Here is a 15,508-nt window from a genome sequence, read left to right as displayed (position 1 = left end):
GAGTCCATGTCACACCTTAGGGTGAGTCCTAGGCAGACCTTAGAGTGAGTCCATGTCAGACCTTAGGTTGAGTCCATGTCAGACCTTAGAGTGAGTCCATGTCACACCTTAGGATGAGTCTATGTCAGACTTTAGGGTGAGTCCATGTCAGACCTTAGGGTGAGTCCATGTCAGACCTTAGAGTGAGTCCATGTCACACCTTAGGATGAGTCTATGTCAGACTTTAGGGTGAGTCCATGTCAGACCTTAGGGTGAGTCCATGTCAGACCTTAGGGTGAGTCCATGTCAGACCTTAGGGTGAGTCCTAGGCAGACCTTAGAGTGAATCCATGTCAGACCTTAGGGTGAGTCCATGTCACACCTAAGGATGAGTCTATGTCACACCTTAGGATGAGTCTATGTCAGACTTTAGGGTGAGTCCATGTCAGACCTTAGGGTGAGTCCATGTCAGACCTTAGGGTGAGTCCATGTCAGACCTTAGGGTGAGTCCTAGGCAGACCTTAGAGTGAGTCCATGTCAGACCTTAGGATGAGTCCATGTCAGACCTTAGAGTGAGTCCATGTCAGACCTTAGGATGAGTCCATGTCAGACTTTAGGGTGAGTCCATGTCAGACCTTAGGGTGAGTCCATGTCAGACCTTAGGGTGAGTCCATGTCAGACCTTAGGATGAGTCCATGTCAGACTTTAGGGTGAGTCCATGTCAGACCTTAGAGTGAGTACATGTCAGGCCTTAGAGTGAGTCCAAGTCAGACCAAGTCAGATTTAAGATTTCACAGTCATTGTTACATGGTGTTTTACAATTTGTGTGCTCTAACTGTCTAGGACTTTCTTGAAAAAATCAGAAAAGTCTCTGAGAAGCTGGGAGCTATTGCTATGAAACAGGTTCGTAACTAGTCAAAAAAGATGAGGATTTGTGTAGTTAGGAAGAGTCTTGTGGGTTGAACCTCTTGTGGACAGCGTCAGCACCACCCAATAATGTTGAAGTGTACCACACATCCTCATCACAATGGCATCATGATAAAGTGTACCACACATCCTCATCATAATGGCATCATGATAAAGTGTACCACACATCCTCATCATAATGGCATCATGATAAAGTGTACCACACATCCTCATCCTAATGGCGGACAAACAGCAATTATTTGCTGGTCCCACATGATTAGCAGTGTTACTAAATTCAGATAAAATCAAAAGCCATTTGATTGTTTTAGTTAAATCAGCAACTAAACATTACACTGGTTTTTTTTTTTTTTTTTTTACTTCATACAAAGCTAGACAAAGCAGGAACCCAGAGTTCATTATTTGTTTTGACTTTGCAAAGAGCAGTCATACTCAAACACAAACCTCTTACTAAAACCAGATTTATTTACTGTATATCAGTAGACAATAGTTACATTTGAGACAGAGATACTGGGCTAGTAATTTACCTAAATACTATCTAAGTCCAATGAAATGCCTTGAAAACTACCATATTGCAGTTTTTTTACTTTTTCCTATGCTTTCTATGCTATGCGTATTCACAACTACATGTATTAAGTGCTTATTTTTTGCCTTACCACACCTATTGCTTGATACTGTATCTCTTTAAAGGCTTTTCATAGAAGCAACCTGACTCTCTCCCATGCTGTTGGTGCCAAGAAAAAAGCAGATGATGAGGTAAGTGGTACAAACCACACACCATGTAATATAGAGGGATACTTCAGTAGGCAGATAATGAGGCTAGTAGTAGGTAGGTGATGAGGCGAGCAGTACAAACCACACACCATGTAAAATAGAGGGATACTTCAGTATGCAGATAATGAGGCTAGTAGAAGGCAGGTGATGAGGCGAGCAGTACAAACCACACACCATGTAATATAGAGGGATACTTCAGTAGGCAGATAATGAGGCTGTTAGTAGGCAGGTCATGAATATTGTACAAATGCTATTCATTTACCGTCATGAATATTGTACAAATGCTATTCATTTACCATCATGAATGTAGTACAAATGCTATTCATCTACCATCATGAATATTGTACAAGTGCTATTCATTTACTGTCATGAATATTGTTACACAGGAGCTTGACCAGTCAGCAATGGACATCGTCGACTTTTCTCCAGTCTACAGGTGTCATCATATCTACACTGTTGTGGTAAGTGGTGCATAACCAGGCTCAAAGCTTGGGATGGTAAAAGATACCCAGTCTGCAGGTGTCATCATACACTGTAGGTGGTAAGTAGCATATACTTTACTTGAGCAAATTATTTTTAACAAGAATTCTGGTAATGCACCTGGCCAGATTTTAAATATGGAACATAAACATTTCATAAATATCATATTACAGAAACCATAAAAAATGTATATAGGGTTTGCATTGCATAGGTAAAATGTGGCCTAGACTTCTGGATTGTGCATGCCAAAAAAAACTGCCCTGAAACGGAGACTCGTTGAACCAAGTCTGACTTGACACTTGGTCAAATTAAAAAAAAGAAATCAATGACCCCCTTTTTAAATTCCTACACTTTCGACGCCGCCCCATTAGACCACAGAAATTTCTTGAGCCCCACCCCCCCCCCCCCCCCCACAGAGTATCTTCACGCCCCCCCTCGGGATGATAAATGAAATTTCCCTGACTCAACAGTGGTGACCCATTGTTTGGGGTAAAATTGCCTGATAATCCAACTATTTTTTTTCTGGGTTTTAGCTCACTGTAGTTAGTAATGTTTTCATTGATATACAGTGCTGTTTTACCTTTTATTCCTTACAAAATTCTTACACCATACCTTAACCAGGGCGAGCGGGAGACATTTGAGGCTTACTACCGAAAGCAGAGGCGAAAGCAGGCAAGACTGGCCTTACAGCCCAACCATGGCACCATGGTGAGGACTCGGACCATTTTTTGGTTCTCGTTCTTGTAAAAGGGCTGCCACATTTTTCAGTCATTTAGTTTCTTTCTCAACTCAGGAGAAAAATATGTATTATGCTACTGTAAACGCAACTCAAAAGCCCCAAAGTTCTTGTGCATATCCCTAGCTAACATTATATGTCTGTTGACATTTACCTCTTTGTTTTCCTCTCTAGGATGAGTCTTTAGAAGCATACCGAGCTTACTTTCACCAGATTGTTGGGTGAGATTTGATTCCTACATTCCCCTCATGTGTAAAGCTACAGTTTGACCCTCCATATCTGATACATTCCCCTCGTGTGTAAAGCTACAGTATACAGTATGAACTCCCATCTCTGATACATTCCCCTCATGTGTACAGTATAAAGTATGACCTCCCATCTCTGATACATTCCCCTCATGTGTAAAGCTACAATATACAGTCTGACGTCCCATCTCTGATATATCCCCCTCGTGTGTAAAGCTACAGTATACAGTATGACCTTCCATCTATGATACATTTCTCTTATGTGTAAAGCTATAGTATACAGTATGACCTCCCATCTCTGATATATTCCCCTCGTATGTAAAGCTACAGTATACAGTATGACGTCCCATCTCTGATACATTCCCCTCATGTGTAAAGCTACAGTATACAGTATGACCTCCCATCTCTGATATATTCCCCTCGTATGTAAAGCTACAGTATACAGTATGACGTCCCATCTCTGATACATTCCCCTCATGTGTAAAGCTACAGTATACAGTATGACCTTCCATCTATGATACATTCCCCTCGTGTGTAAAGCTATAGTATACAGTATGACGTCCCATCTCTGATACATTCCCCTCATGTGTAAAGCTACAGTATACAGTATGACCTTCCATCTATGATACATTCCCCTCATGTGTAAAGCTATAGTATACAGTATGACGTCCCATCTCTGATACATTCCCCTCATGTGTAAAGCTACAGTATACAGTATGACCTTCCATCTATGATACATTCCCCTCGTGTGTAAAGCTACAGTATACAGTATGACCTCCCATCTATGATTGCCATCTCCAGTTCAGGTCAGCTCCTTATATTATCTACTTTTTACAGGTTTTTTGTTGTGGAGGACACCATTTGGCACACAACAAAAGGTTTAGTGACAAGGTAAGACATTTTATTGTATTGGGATTTCAAAAGTTCATGCATTAATAAAATAGGCTTCTGGAGAAGTATGAAGGGGGATTTTAAATGTTGGAAGGGCGTTTGATGGTTCAGCATCATGAATCCAGGTGTAAAGTAGATAAAGACAATCATCAGTGTACAGGCAAGTGTCACCAGGGGCTTATCCATGTCCCAAGACACTCAAATGTGATAAAAGATGGGACAAAGTGTGCAAAATCAAGGACATCTGGCTTGAAAAGTAGATCCCTTACCATTGCATTGTTTTAAGGTTACTCATCCCTACAGGTTTAAATAAATGGTGCATCAGGCCACTTTATGGTCTCTTAGATATCCAAACAACCCCTCCCCCCTCACCTCGCTTGAAACCCTGTTACCTGTAAGGCACAAACATACTGTTCCAAAACTGTACAGTAATAAATTAACCCAGAAGTTACCTCTTAACATTAAACATTGATCAATGCTTTTAGAGCCACAGTGGATGATCTTTGGGAAATGGCATCTTCAAAAATTGCTGCAGTGCTGCGAACACAATCTGTGAGTAACCTGTATTAGAAACCTTCAACTGTTAGAAAATGTAGCATGTTATCCACTGTTTTTGGCCTACTCTCTTAGCATACTATCCATTCTTATAAGGCCTACTATAAGCATATTATCCATTGTTATTAGGCCTACTGTAAGCATGTTATCCATTGTTATTAGGCCTACTATAAGCATGTTATCCATTGTTATTAGGCCTACTATAAGCATGTTATCCATTGTTATTAGGCCTACTGTAAACATGTTATCCATTGTTATTAGGCCTACTGTAAGCATGTTATCCATTCTTATTAGGCCTACTGTAAGCATGTTATCCATTGTTATTAGGCCTACTGTAAGCATGTTATCCATTGTTATTAGGCCTACTGTAAGCATGTCATCGATTGTTATTAGGCCTACTGTAAGCATGTTATCCATTGTTATAAGGCCTACTGTAAGCATGTCATCCATTGTTATTAGGCCTACTGTAAGCATGTTATCCATTGTTATTAGGCCTACTGTAAGCATGTTATCCATTGTTATTAGGCCTACTGTAAGCATGTTATCCATTGTTATTAGGCCTACTATAAGAGTGTTATCCATTTTTATAGGCCTACAATAAGCATGTTATCCATTTTTATAGGCCTACTGTAAGCATATCCATTTTTATAGGCCTACTGTAAGCATGTTATCCATGGTTATTAGGCCTACTGTAAGCATGTCATCATTGTTATTAGGCCTACTGTAAGCATGTTATCCATTGTTATTAGGCCTACTGTAAGCATGTTATCCATTGTTATTAGGCCTACTGTAAGCATGTTATCCATTGTTATTAGGCCTACTATAAGCATGTTATCCATTTTTATAGGCCTACAATAAGCATGTTATCCATTTTTATAGGCCTACTGTAAGCATATCCATTTTTATAGGCCTACTGTAAGCATGTTATCCATTGTTATTAGGCCTACTATAAGCATGTTATCCATTGTTATTAGGCCTACTGTAAGCATATTATCCATTGTTATTAGGCCTACTGTAAGCATGTTATCTATTGTTATTAGGCCTACTGTAAGCATGTTATCCATTTTTATAGGCCTACAATAAGCATGTTATCCATTTTTATTAGGCCTACTGTAAGCATGTTATCCATTGTTTTTAGGCCTACTGTAAGCATGTTATCCATTTTTATTAGGCCTACTGTAAGCATGTTATCCATTGTTTTTAGGCCTACTGTAAGCATGTTATCCATTGTTATTAGGCTTACTGTAAGCATGTCATCCATTGTTATTAGGCCTACTGTAAGGAGGCCTCCCTTCTTCTGCAAGTCAAGGAGCTGATTGTATGGTTTTGCCACACTCTTTCAGTAAGTGGTATGGTACATCTAGTAGAATAATTTTCATCATTCACTATCACACCCAGGATATCAGTGGGACATTAACCTTGCTCAGCCCATTTGCTCAATCCATAATTCACTATCACACCCAGGATATCAGTGGGACATTAACCTTGCTCAGCCCATTTGGATTGTTACCTTGATTAACCCTTTTAGAGTGTTACCTTGCTCAGCCCATTTCAAGGTATTGCCTTGCTCAGCCCATTTAGATTGTTACCTTTCTCACTCCATTTGGATTGTTACCTTGCTCAGCCCTTTTAGATTGTCACCTTGCTCACCCCATTTGGTTTTTTACCTTGCTCACCCCATTTGGATTGTTACCTTGTTCACCATTTGGATTGTTACCTTGCTCAGCCCATTTAGAGTATTACCTTGCTCAGCCCATTTAGATTGTTACCTTCCTCACCCCATTTGGATTGTTACCTTGCTCGCCATTTGGATTGTTACCTTGCTCAGCCCATTTAGAGTATTACCTTGCTCAGCCCATTTAGATTATTACCTTGCTCACCCCATTTGGTTTGTTACCTTGCCCACCCCATTTGGATTGTTACCTTGCTCACCATTTGGATTGTTACCTTGCTCAGCCCATTTAGAGTATTACCTTGCTCAGCCCATTCAGATTGTTACCTTGCTCACCCCATTTGGATTATTACCTTCCTCACCCCATTTGGATTGTTACCTTGCTCGCCATTTGGATTGTTACCTTGCTCAGCCCATTTAGGGTATTACCTTGCTCAGCCCTTTTAGATTGTTACCTTGCTCACCCCATTTGGTTTGTTACCTTGCTCACCCCATTTGGATTGTTACCTTGCTCACCATTTAGATTGTTACCTTGCTCAGCCCATTTAGATTGTTACCTTGCTCAGCCCATTTGGATTGTTACCTTGCTCACCATTTGGATTGTTACCTTGCTCAGCCCATTTAGAGTATTACCTTGCTCAGCCCATTTAGATTGTTACCTTCCTCACTCCATTTGGATTGTTACCTTGCTCAGCCCATTTAGATTGTTACCTTGCTCAGCCCATTTAGCTTGTTACCTTCCTCACTCCATTTGGATTGTTACTTTGCTCACCATTTGGATTGTTACCTTGCTCAGCCCATTTAGAGTGTTACCTTGCTCACCCCATTTGGATTGTTACCTTGCTCACCATTTGGATTGTTACCTTGCTCACCATTTGGATTGTTACCTTGCTCAGCCCATTTAGATTGTTACCTTGCTCAGCCCATTTGGATTGTACCTTGCTCAGCCCATTTAGATTGTTACCTTGCTCAGCCCATTTAGATTGTTACCTTGCTCAGCCCATTTAGAGTATTACCTTGCTCGGCCCATTTAGATCGTTACCTTGCTCACCCCATTTGGATTGTTACCTTGCTCACCCATTTGGATTGTTACCTTGCTCACCTATTTGGATTGTTACCTTGCTCAGCCCATTTAGATTGTTACCTTGCTCCGCCCATTTAGATTGTTACCTTGCTTAGCCCATTTAGATTGTTACCTTGCTCACCCCATTTGGATTGTTACCTTGCTCACCATTTGGATTGTTACCTTGCTCACCATTTGGATTGTTACCTTGCTCAGCCCATTTAGATTGTTACCTTGCTTAGCCCATTTGGATTGTTACCTTGCTTAGCGCATTTAGATTGTTACCTCGCTCAGCCCATTTAGATTGTTACCTTGCTCAGCCCATTTAGATTGTTACCTTGCTCAGCCCATTTAGATTGTTACCTTGCTCAGCCCATTTAGAGTATTACCTTGCTCGGCCCATTTAGATCGTTACCTTGCTCACCCCATTTGGATTGTTACCTTGCTCACCCATTTGGATTGTTACCTTGCTCACCTATTTGGATTGTTACCTTGCTCAGCCCATTTAGATTGTTACCTTGCTCCGCCCATTTAGATTGTTACCTTGCTTAGCCCATTTAGATTGTTACCTTGCTCACCCCATTTGGATTGTTACCTTGCTCACCATTTGGATTGTTACCTTGCTCACCATTTGGATTGTTACCTTGCTCAGCCCATTTAGATTGTTACCTTGCTTAGCCCATTTGGATTGTTACCTTGCTTAGCGCATTTAGATTGTTACCTCGCTCAGCCCATTTAGATTGTTACCTTGCTCAGCCCATTTAGAGTATTACCTTGCTCGGCCCATTTAGATCGTTACCTTGCTCACCCCATTTGGATTGTTACCTTGCTCACCCATTTGCTCAGCCCATTTAGATTGTTACCTTGCTCAGCCCATTTGGATTGTTACCTTGCTCAGCGCATTTAGATTGTTACCTTGCTCAGCCCATTTAGATTGTTACCTTGCTCAGCCCATTTAGAGTATTACCTTGCTCGGCCCATTTAGATTGTTACCTTGCTCACCCCATTTGTATTGTTACCTTGCTCACCCATTTGGATTGTTACCTTGCTCACCTATTTGGATTGTTACCTTGCTCAGCCCATTTAGATTGTTACCTTGCTCCGCCCATTTAGATTGTTACTTTGCTTAGCCCATTTAGATTGTTACCTTCCTCACCCCATTTGGATTGTTACCTTGCTTAGCCCATTTAGATTGTTACATACCTTGCTTAGCCCATTTGTATTGTTACCTTGCTCAGTCCATTTAGATTGTTACCTTGCTCAGCGCATTTAGATTGTTACCTTATGCCTTATCTGTGTTTTGCCATTTCAACAGGGTTATGGTCTAAATGTAAATCCCATCTACGATGTCCTCTTAGAAATGAGGTAAAATCAGTGTTAGCTGAAGCAATCACTGTTAGCTGGGTTTTTCTATGTTACTAGATGTAGCTGTTCTTATTTTGTCTCTTTTTCAGAAATCAGTACAATGAGACATTGAGCAAGGATTGGGAGAGTGTTTTCAAGTAAGTACTTATTGGATAGAACAATGGAAATACCATATTTAAAATTCAGGTGTTTCCTTGTTTGGAGAAGTTTGTGTCATTGCTGCTTGTTGTTAGACAAAATAATAACAAATAACAATGAAAATAACAATTGCTGCTTGTTGTTAGACAAAATAATAACACATAACAATGAAAATAACGACAAGCATGTGAACTGAATTTTGAAAACTGGTCAACATAATTGCCCTTTAATTTATAGATAGAAACTTATCTTGCTTTACATTTTCTTTAGCAAAAGCAATTTACCATAATATTAGTGACCTGAGCTATGGTAGCTTGACAGATGCAGATTTACATAATGATTGTTATTTGTGATTAAGCAAGCGTGTGGAGACCTTTTTTTATATGCATTAACTGTTTTGCTTTACTTTGTCAAATCTACAGAAAGATTCTTGAAGAAGACAATTATACACCCATCCACTGTGATGATAAAGATGTGTACTATCGAATACTTGCAGATTTTCCACACGCTGATGAGAAATTAAGAGAGGTAGACCAACTGCATATGTACAGTAAATATGTAGGAACCAGGGGGGACTCCCATGGAAACAGGGGGGATCATTGGCAAAATCAATTTTTACCTCAGGGATAGCACTTTGGGTGTGGTCAACAGCAATTCTTACACCTGAAAGATCCCTTTTCTGAAATAATTGAGTTGCAGCTCTGTAAAAAGTACACAGTTTATAATAAAAAGTACATAGTTTCTTATAAAAAAGTACACAGTTTCTGATAAAAAAGTGCACAATTTCTAATAAAAAGTACACAGTTTCTAATAAAAAAGTACACAGTTTCTAATAGAAAGTGCACAATTTCTAATAAAAAGTACACAGTTTCTAATAAAAAGTACACAGTTTCTAATAAAAAAATACACAGTTTCTAATTAAAAGTACACAGTTTTTAATAAAAAGCACATAGTTTCTAATAAAAAGTGCACAATTCCTAATAAAATATGCCCATTTTCTAATAAAAAGTACACAGTTTCTAAAAAAGTACACAGTTTCTAATAAAAAGTGCACAATTTCTCATAAAAGAATTCACGTTTCTGATAAAAAAGGCAACATTTTTAAGAAAAAGTAGAAAATTTCGAATAAAAAGTACACAGTTTCTAATAAAAGGTACACAGTTTCTAATAAAAAATACACAGTTTCTAATTAAAAGTACACAGTTTTTTAATAAAAAGCACATAGTTTCTAATAAAAAGTGCACAATTCCTAATAAAAAAATGCCCATTTTCTAATTAAAAGTACAAAGTTTCTAAAAAAATATACAGTTTCTAATAAAAAGTGCACAATTTCTCATAAAAGAATTCACGTTTCTGATAAAAAAGGCAACATTTTTAATAAAAAGTAGAAAATTTCGAATAAAAAGTACACAGTTTCTAATAAAAGGTACACAGTTCTAATAAAAATACACAGTTTCTAATTAAAAGTACACAGTTTTTAATAAAAAGCACATAGTTTCTAATAAAAAGTGCACAATTCCTAATAAAAAAATGCCCATTTTCTAATTAAAAGTACAAAGTTTCTAAAAAAATATACAGTTTCTAATAAAAAGTGCACAATTTCTCATAAAAGAATTCACGTTTCTGATAAAAAAGGCAACATTTTTAATAAAAAGTAGAAAATTTCGAATAAAAAGTACACAGTTTCTAATAAAAGGTACACAGTTCTAATAAAAATTTCAAAGTTTTTAATAAGTAAAAGAGGTGGACAGCATCTTCTTTGAGTGCAATTTCAGAGGAGGATCAATATATTATCAAGATTGAAAAAGGGCTTTGGATCCTTAAAGTCCTTATAACCCTTCAGAATTGTTAGGTTTTTTTTGCTTCTTTGTAGGTGGCATAGCAATACAAAACTCTTCGTCAATATTTTGTGGTATTGACGTCTCTGAATTTTAACCGGTTAAAGGAAAATGTGTTGTTGTAGCTACTGCGCATGTGCAAGTAGCTACTATGTCATCACGCAGAAAAAATGTGTAAAATTGACCACAATGAGTGGCCGCTTTTGCGAGGTTTGTTCAGATATACTTCGGGCTTTGGTCATTATGATGCGCTAGTTTAGAATCACTTATAAAGAAGAAAATATCTAAATAAACAAACAGTTTTGGGATTTGTTAAACAATAAATAAGATGTGATTGTTCAACTTTACGTCAAGTTACTGATTTATAAAGTGTTTGCAATACGTGATCCGATTCCTTTAAACGGGAAATCAAGTTGCAACAGTTTCAAAAGCTTTATTGTGGTAGGGTCAAGCATATTCAAAGTAACTTACTTATTATTTTGTACAAAAGTGGCCCTGCTAATTTATAGAATGACACTTTTTTTTAGATTCATTGTGCAAAACATATTGTACAACAGTAACATGTTCAATTGTGGTGGGTATTTTTGTTTTATGACATGAAAAAGTTGCTCAAATTATCCTGCTAGCAGAGGCCTCTTTTCTCTGGATTTCGCTGGGCTGACATTCAAATTTGATATGCCCAAATTCGACATGCTGGACAAAACTTTTCGAAGGGCAAGTAGGGTTCAATACAAGGCAGTAATAAAAACAATTTTAGTACTTCACCCTTTGGTAGTGACCTGTGTGGCCAAGTGGTTAGCACATTGGACTAGGGTGTGAGACAGAGGTCAAGGGTTCGAATCCCTCTTGGAAGAATTTTTTTCTTTTTCTTTTCCAATGTTTTTAAATTCTTATCAGTCTTATACCGTTTATCAACAGTTTTTATAGTACGATAATACTAAAAAAATGATTTATAGATATACGATAAGCATTATACACTTGCCGTAAATAATTTTTGTTCAGTAGCTACATATACGTAAGGGCCTATTTGTTTAGATTTTCCTGCCAAAAAAGGAAATTAATGCCTCGATTCAATCTCCTTTCATGCGGGCAAGAAAATTTTCAAAGCTCTGTAGAAAATTCAAAATTTCAATCAAACTTGCCTATCTATTTTTTCTTTTGGCTATATTACTATAAGTGTAAGGTTATAAGAACTTAAAAAGAAAAGCGCTATATAAATTTGCTTATTATTAAGATTGGATATTTTAGTTAGGGAAGACTAAAATATTTCATGATCATGTTTAAAAAAACACTTGATAATACCACACTCAAATTGACTAGTTACATAGTAATCTTGGAGGGTTTGGTTTGAAGTCTTTATATCTGTATCATTTTCAGACTCAAGTTTTGACAAATTAATTAGTTACATAATAATCTTGGAGGGTTCAGTTTGAAGTCATTTATATCATTTTCAGTCCCATATTAATCTGGGGGATTCTATGGGTTAGGGTTAGTGTTAACCCTAACCTTGTTTCTGGGGGCTTCTGCAAGCCTGTGTCACGCAGGCAATAATAGCTGAAGCCAGGAAATTCATTTCTATGTCACATTATATTATTTTTTTCTAGGGGTTCTCAAGGGTTCTTCCGTTCTCTGAATGTGCTGTAAAGCTGTACAAGGAGGTGGGTGTACATGATGTGATGAACTGCAGTTATCATTAGAATTTGGGTGTTTATTTAATGATGTGATGAGTTAGAGTTATCATTAGGAGGTACAGTAGATGTATATGTTATGAGAACAGGACTTATCATTAGGAGGTAGGTGTTATGATGAGTTAGAGTTTTCATTAGGAAAGGTGTGTATATATGTAATGATGTACTAGGGTTTCCATTAGGAGAGGTGTGTATATATGTAATGATGTACTAGGGTTTTCATTAGGAGAGGTGTGTATATGTAATGATGTATTAGGGTTATCATTCATGTCTTTGATTAAGCTAAACTATCAAAGCACAGTGCTCACAAATAATTCTTGTTGAATTCTTGTTTATTGTATTTACTCTCCTTTTTTAGTTCAAGACATTCATCAGTGCATGCCTGCGATTTAATGAGCACCTCAATGTCAGGTGAGTAAAGGAAAGATCTAGAATAAATCCTCACCCTGGATTCCATAGCAACGCTAGGTGAAGGAATGATCTAGAATTTCCCACCCTCCTCGTACTCTTGTCGCCAGTTCCACTTGACTTCTGTCCTTGTGAATGACCCTGTTCACCCTCATAGTAGCTTAAAACGACTCTAAAAGTGGACAGTCTCACAATCAGAACTCTTATAAGAAAAGGCTAGGAAAAAGGCTTCACAATAGGAAAGAAAACACCGGTCAAGTCATATTGTTGTCTTTGTATCTCTAACCCCCCTCCTTCTCTCCCTTTCCTCTATTTCTGATCTTGTTAGCTGTTGCTCTTGTATTATAGCAAATAGATTTGTTTTCCTAGTCAAACAGAGATAGGGGATTCAGTGCGGAAATCAACAAATCTTCTTCTTACAAGGACCCTTAATGGTAAATATCTTTCTGTAGCCATTTGTTTCTATATACGTGCAAAAGAGATACTCCTGAACTTCAATCTTTTCTTTGTAAAAAACATGACTTTCACTGTTTGTGATAGGATGCATAAATTCGCTGATCAAAAGAAGAGAGATTTCAATACCACAGGTAAGTTAAATATTCAAATAGCTGTATTTTTTATGAAAAATACAAGCAACCATTAACTTGTGCTCACATCAGCACAGCAACAAGGGATTAGAGATGGGACCACAAAGCACTGTTGGAAAGCTTGGATACTGCTGACTATTTGGCCGGCTGTAAAAAAAGAATAAAAAGGGGGGACATCTACCCCCCCCCCTTTTCTTTTTGAAAATTTCATCTAAAAATAGCCAAGGGCCAATGGGTCAATCTCCAAAATGATGCATGGCTGGTAGGTCTTTGCTATAATTTATTGCAAAGTGCATACCCCTATACCCCTGATACATACCTTTATTAAGATCTATCAATCTTTTGTTACTTGATTTTTCAGCTGGCTCAAGTATCAGTCAATACAGTACATCTAGAGTACGCTTGCTTACATTTGGAGGAGTATGTTTCTCAAGTCACAGGGTATGATAAACATCATAACAATTGCCAAAGGGGATTGATAAACAACAAAGCAATCAACAAATGATATGTTCAACAACAAAGCAATCAACAAATGGTATGATAACCAACAAAGCAATGACCACAGGGTGCGATAAACATAGAAATCACCACAGAGTATGATAAACAACAAAGCAATCAACACAGGGTATGATAAACAACAAAGCAATCACCACGTGGTATGATAAACATCATAGCAATCACCACAGGGTATGATAAACAACAAAGCAATCACCACATGGTATGATAAACATCATAGCAATCACCACAGAGTATGATAAACATCATAGCAATCAACACAGGGTATGATAAACAACAAAGCAATCAACACAGGGTATGATAAACATCATAGCAACCACTAGAGGGTATGATAAACAACAAAGCAATTAACACAGGGTATGATAAACGCCATAGCAATCACCACAGGGTATGATAAACAACAAAGCAATCACCACAGGGTATGATAAACAACAAAGCAATCAACACAGGGTATGATAAACATCATAGCAATCAACACAGGGTATGATAAACATCATAGCAACCACCACAGGGTATGATAAACATAGAAATCACCACAGGGTATGATAAACGCCATAGCAGTCACCACAGGGTATGATAAACATCATAGCAACCACCACAGGGTATGATGGACAACAAAGCAATCAATACAGGGTATGATAAACATCATAGCAGCCACCACAGGGTGTGATAAACAACAAAGCAATCAACACAGGGTATGATAAACATCAGAGTAATCACCACAGGGTATAATAAACAACAAAGCAATCACCACATGGTATGATAAACATCATAGCAATCACCACAGGGTATGATAAACATCATAGCAATCAACACAGGGTATGATAAACAACAAAGCAATCAACACAGGGTATGATAAACGCCATAGCAATCAACACAGGGTATGATAAACAACAAAGCAATCACCACAGGGTATGATAAACAACAAAGCAATCAACACAGGGTATGATAAACGCCATAGCAATCAACACAGGGTATGATAAACGCCATAGCAATCAACACAGGGTATGATAAACAACAAAGCAATCACCACAGGGTATGATAAACAACAAAGCAATCAACACAGGGTATGATAAACATCATAGCAACCACCACAGGGTATGATAAACAACAAAGCAATCACCACAGGGTATGATAAACAACAAAGCAATCACCACCTGGTATGATAAACATCATAGCAATCAACACAGGGTATGATAAACATCATAGCAACCACTACAGGGTATGATAAACAACAAAGCAATCAACACAGGGTATGATAAACATCATAGCAATCAACACAGGGTATGATAAACAACAAAGCAATCAACACAGGGTATGATAAACATCATAGCAACCACTAGAGGGTATGATAAACAACAAAGCAATCAACACAGGGTATGATAAACACCATAGCAATCAACACAGGGTATGATAAACAACAAAGCAATCACCACAGGGTATGATAAACAACAAAGCAATCAACACAGGGTATGATAAACAACAAAGCAACCACCACAGGGTATGATAAACAACAAAGCAATCACCACAGGGTATGATAAACAACAAAGCAATCACCACCTGGTATGATAAACATCATAGCAATCAACACAGGGTATGATAAACATCATAGCAACCACTACAGGGTATGATAAACAACAAAGCAATCAA

At 37.9% G+C, this 15,508-nt stretch overlaps 1 protein-coding gene across 1 annotated transcript in view; it reads left to right on the top strand.

Annotated features, from left to right (window-relative positions):
* LOC116618751 (exocyst complex component 6B) overlaps positions 1 to 15,508 on the top strand; it is a 30,350-nt gene that overhangs the window by 5,934 nt on the left and 8,908 nt on the right. Inside the window, exons 8-23 of the mRNA XM_048729095.1 lie at positions 822 to 881; positions 1,593 to 1,658; positions 2,063 to 2,137; positions 2,778 to 2,864; positions 3,067 to 3,113; positions 3,975 to 4,028; positions 4,514 to 4,580; positions 5,854 to 5,925; positions 8,634 to 8,683; positions 8,773 to 8,820; positions 9,244 to 9,349; positions 12,264 to 12,317; positions 12,706 to 12,758; positions 13,125 to 13,189; positions 13,296 to 13,342; positions 13,704 to 13,783. Coding sequence (XP_048585052.1) covers positions 822 to 881; positions 1,593 to 1,658; positions 2,063 to 2,137; positions 2,778 to 2,864; positions 3,067 to 3,113; positions 3,975 to 4,028; positions 4,514 to 4,580; positions 5,854 to 5,925; positions 8,634 to 8,683; positions 8,773 to 8,820; positions 9,244 to 9,349; positions 12,264 to 12,317; positions 12,706 to 12,758; positions 13,125 to 13,189; positions 13,296 to 13,342; positions 13,704 to 13,783 — 1,031 coding nt within the window. The remainder of the gene's footprint in view (positions 1 to 821; positions 882 to 1,592; positions 1,659 to 2,062; positions 2,138 to 2,777; positions 2,865 to 3,066; positions 3,114 to 3,974; positions 4,029 to 4,513; positions 4,581 to 5,853; positions 5,926 to 8,633; positions 8,684 to 8,772; positions 8,821 to 9,243; positions 9,350 to 12,263; positions 12,318 to 12,705; positions 12,759 to 13,124; positions 13,190 to 13,295; positions 13,343 to 13,703; positions 13,784 to 15,508) is intronic.

Source organism: Nematostella vectensis, chromosome 6 (genome assembly GCF_932526225.1).
Source record: "Nematostella vectensis chromosome 6, jaNemVect1.1, whole genome shotgun sequence".
Lineage (NCBI taxonomy): Eukaryota > Metazoa > Cnidaria > Anthozoa > Actiniaria > Edwardsiidae > Nematostella > Nematostella vectensis.
Note: the sequence above shows the minus strand (reverse complement) of the source record. Positions and strands in the feature narration are given on the sequence as shown.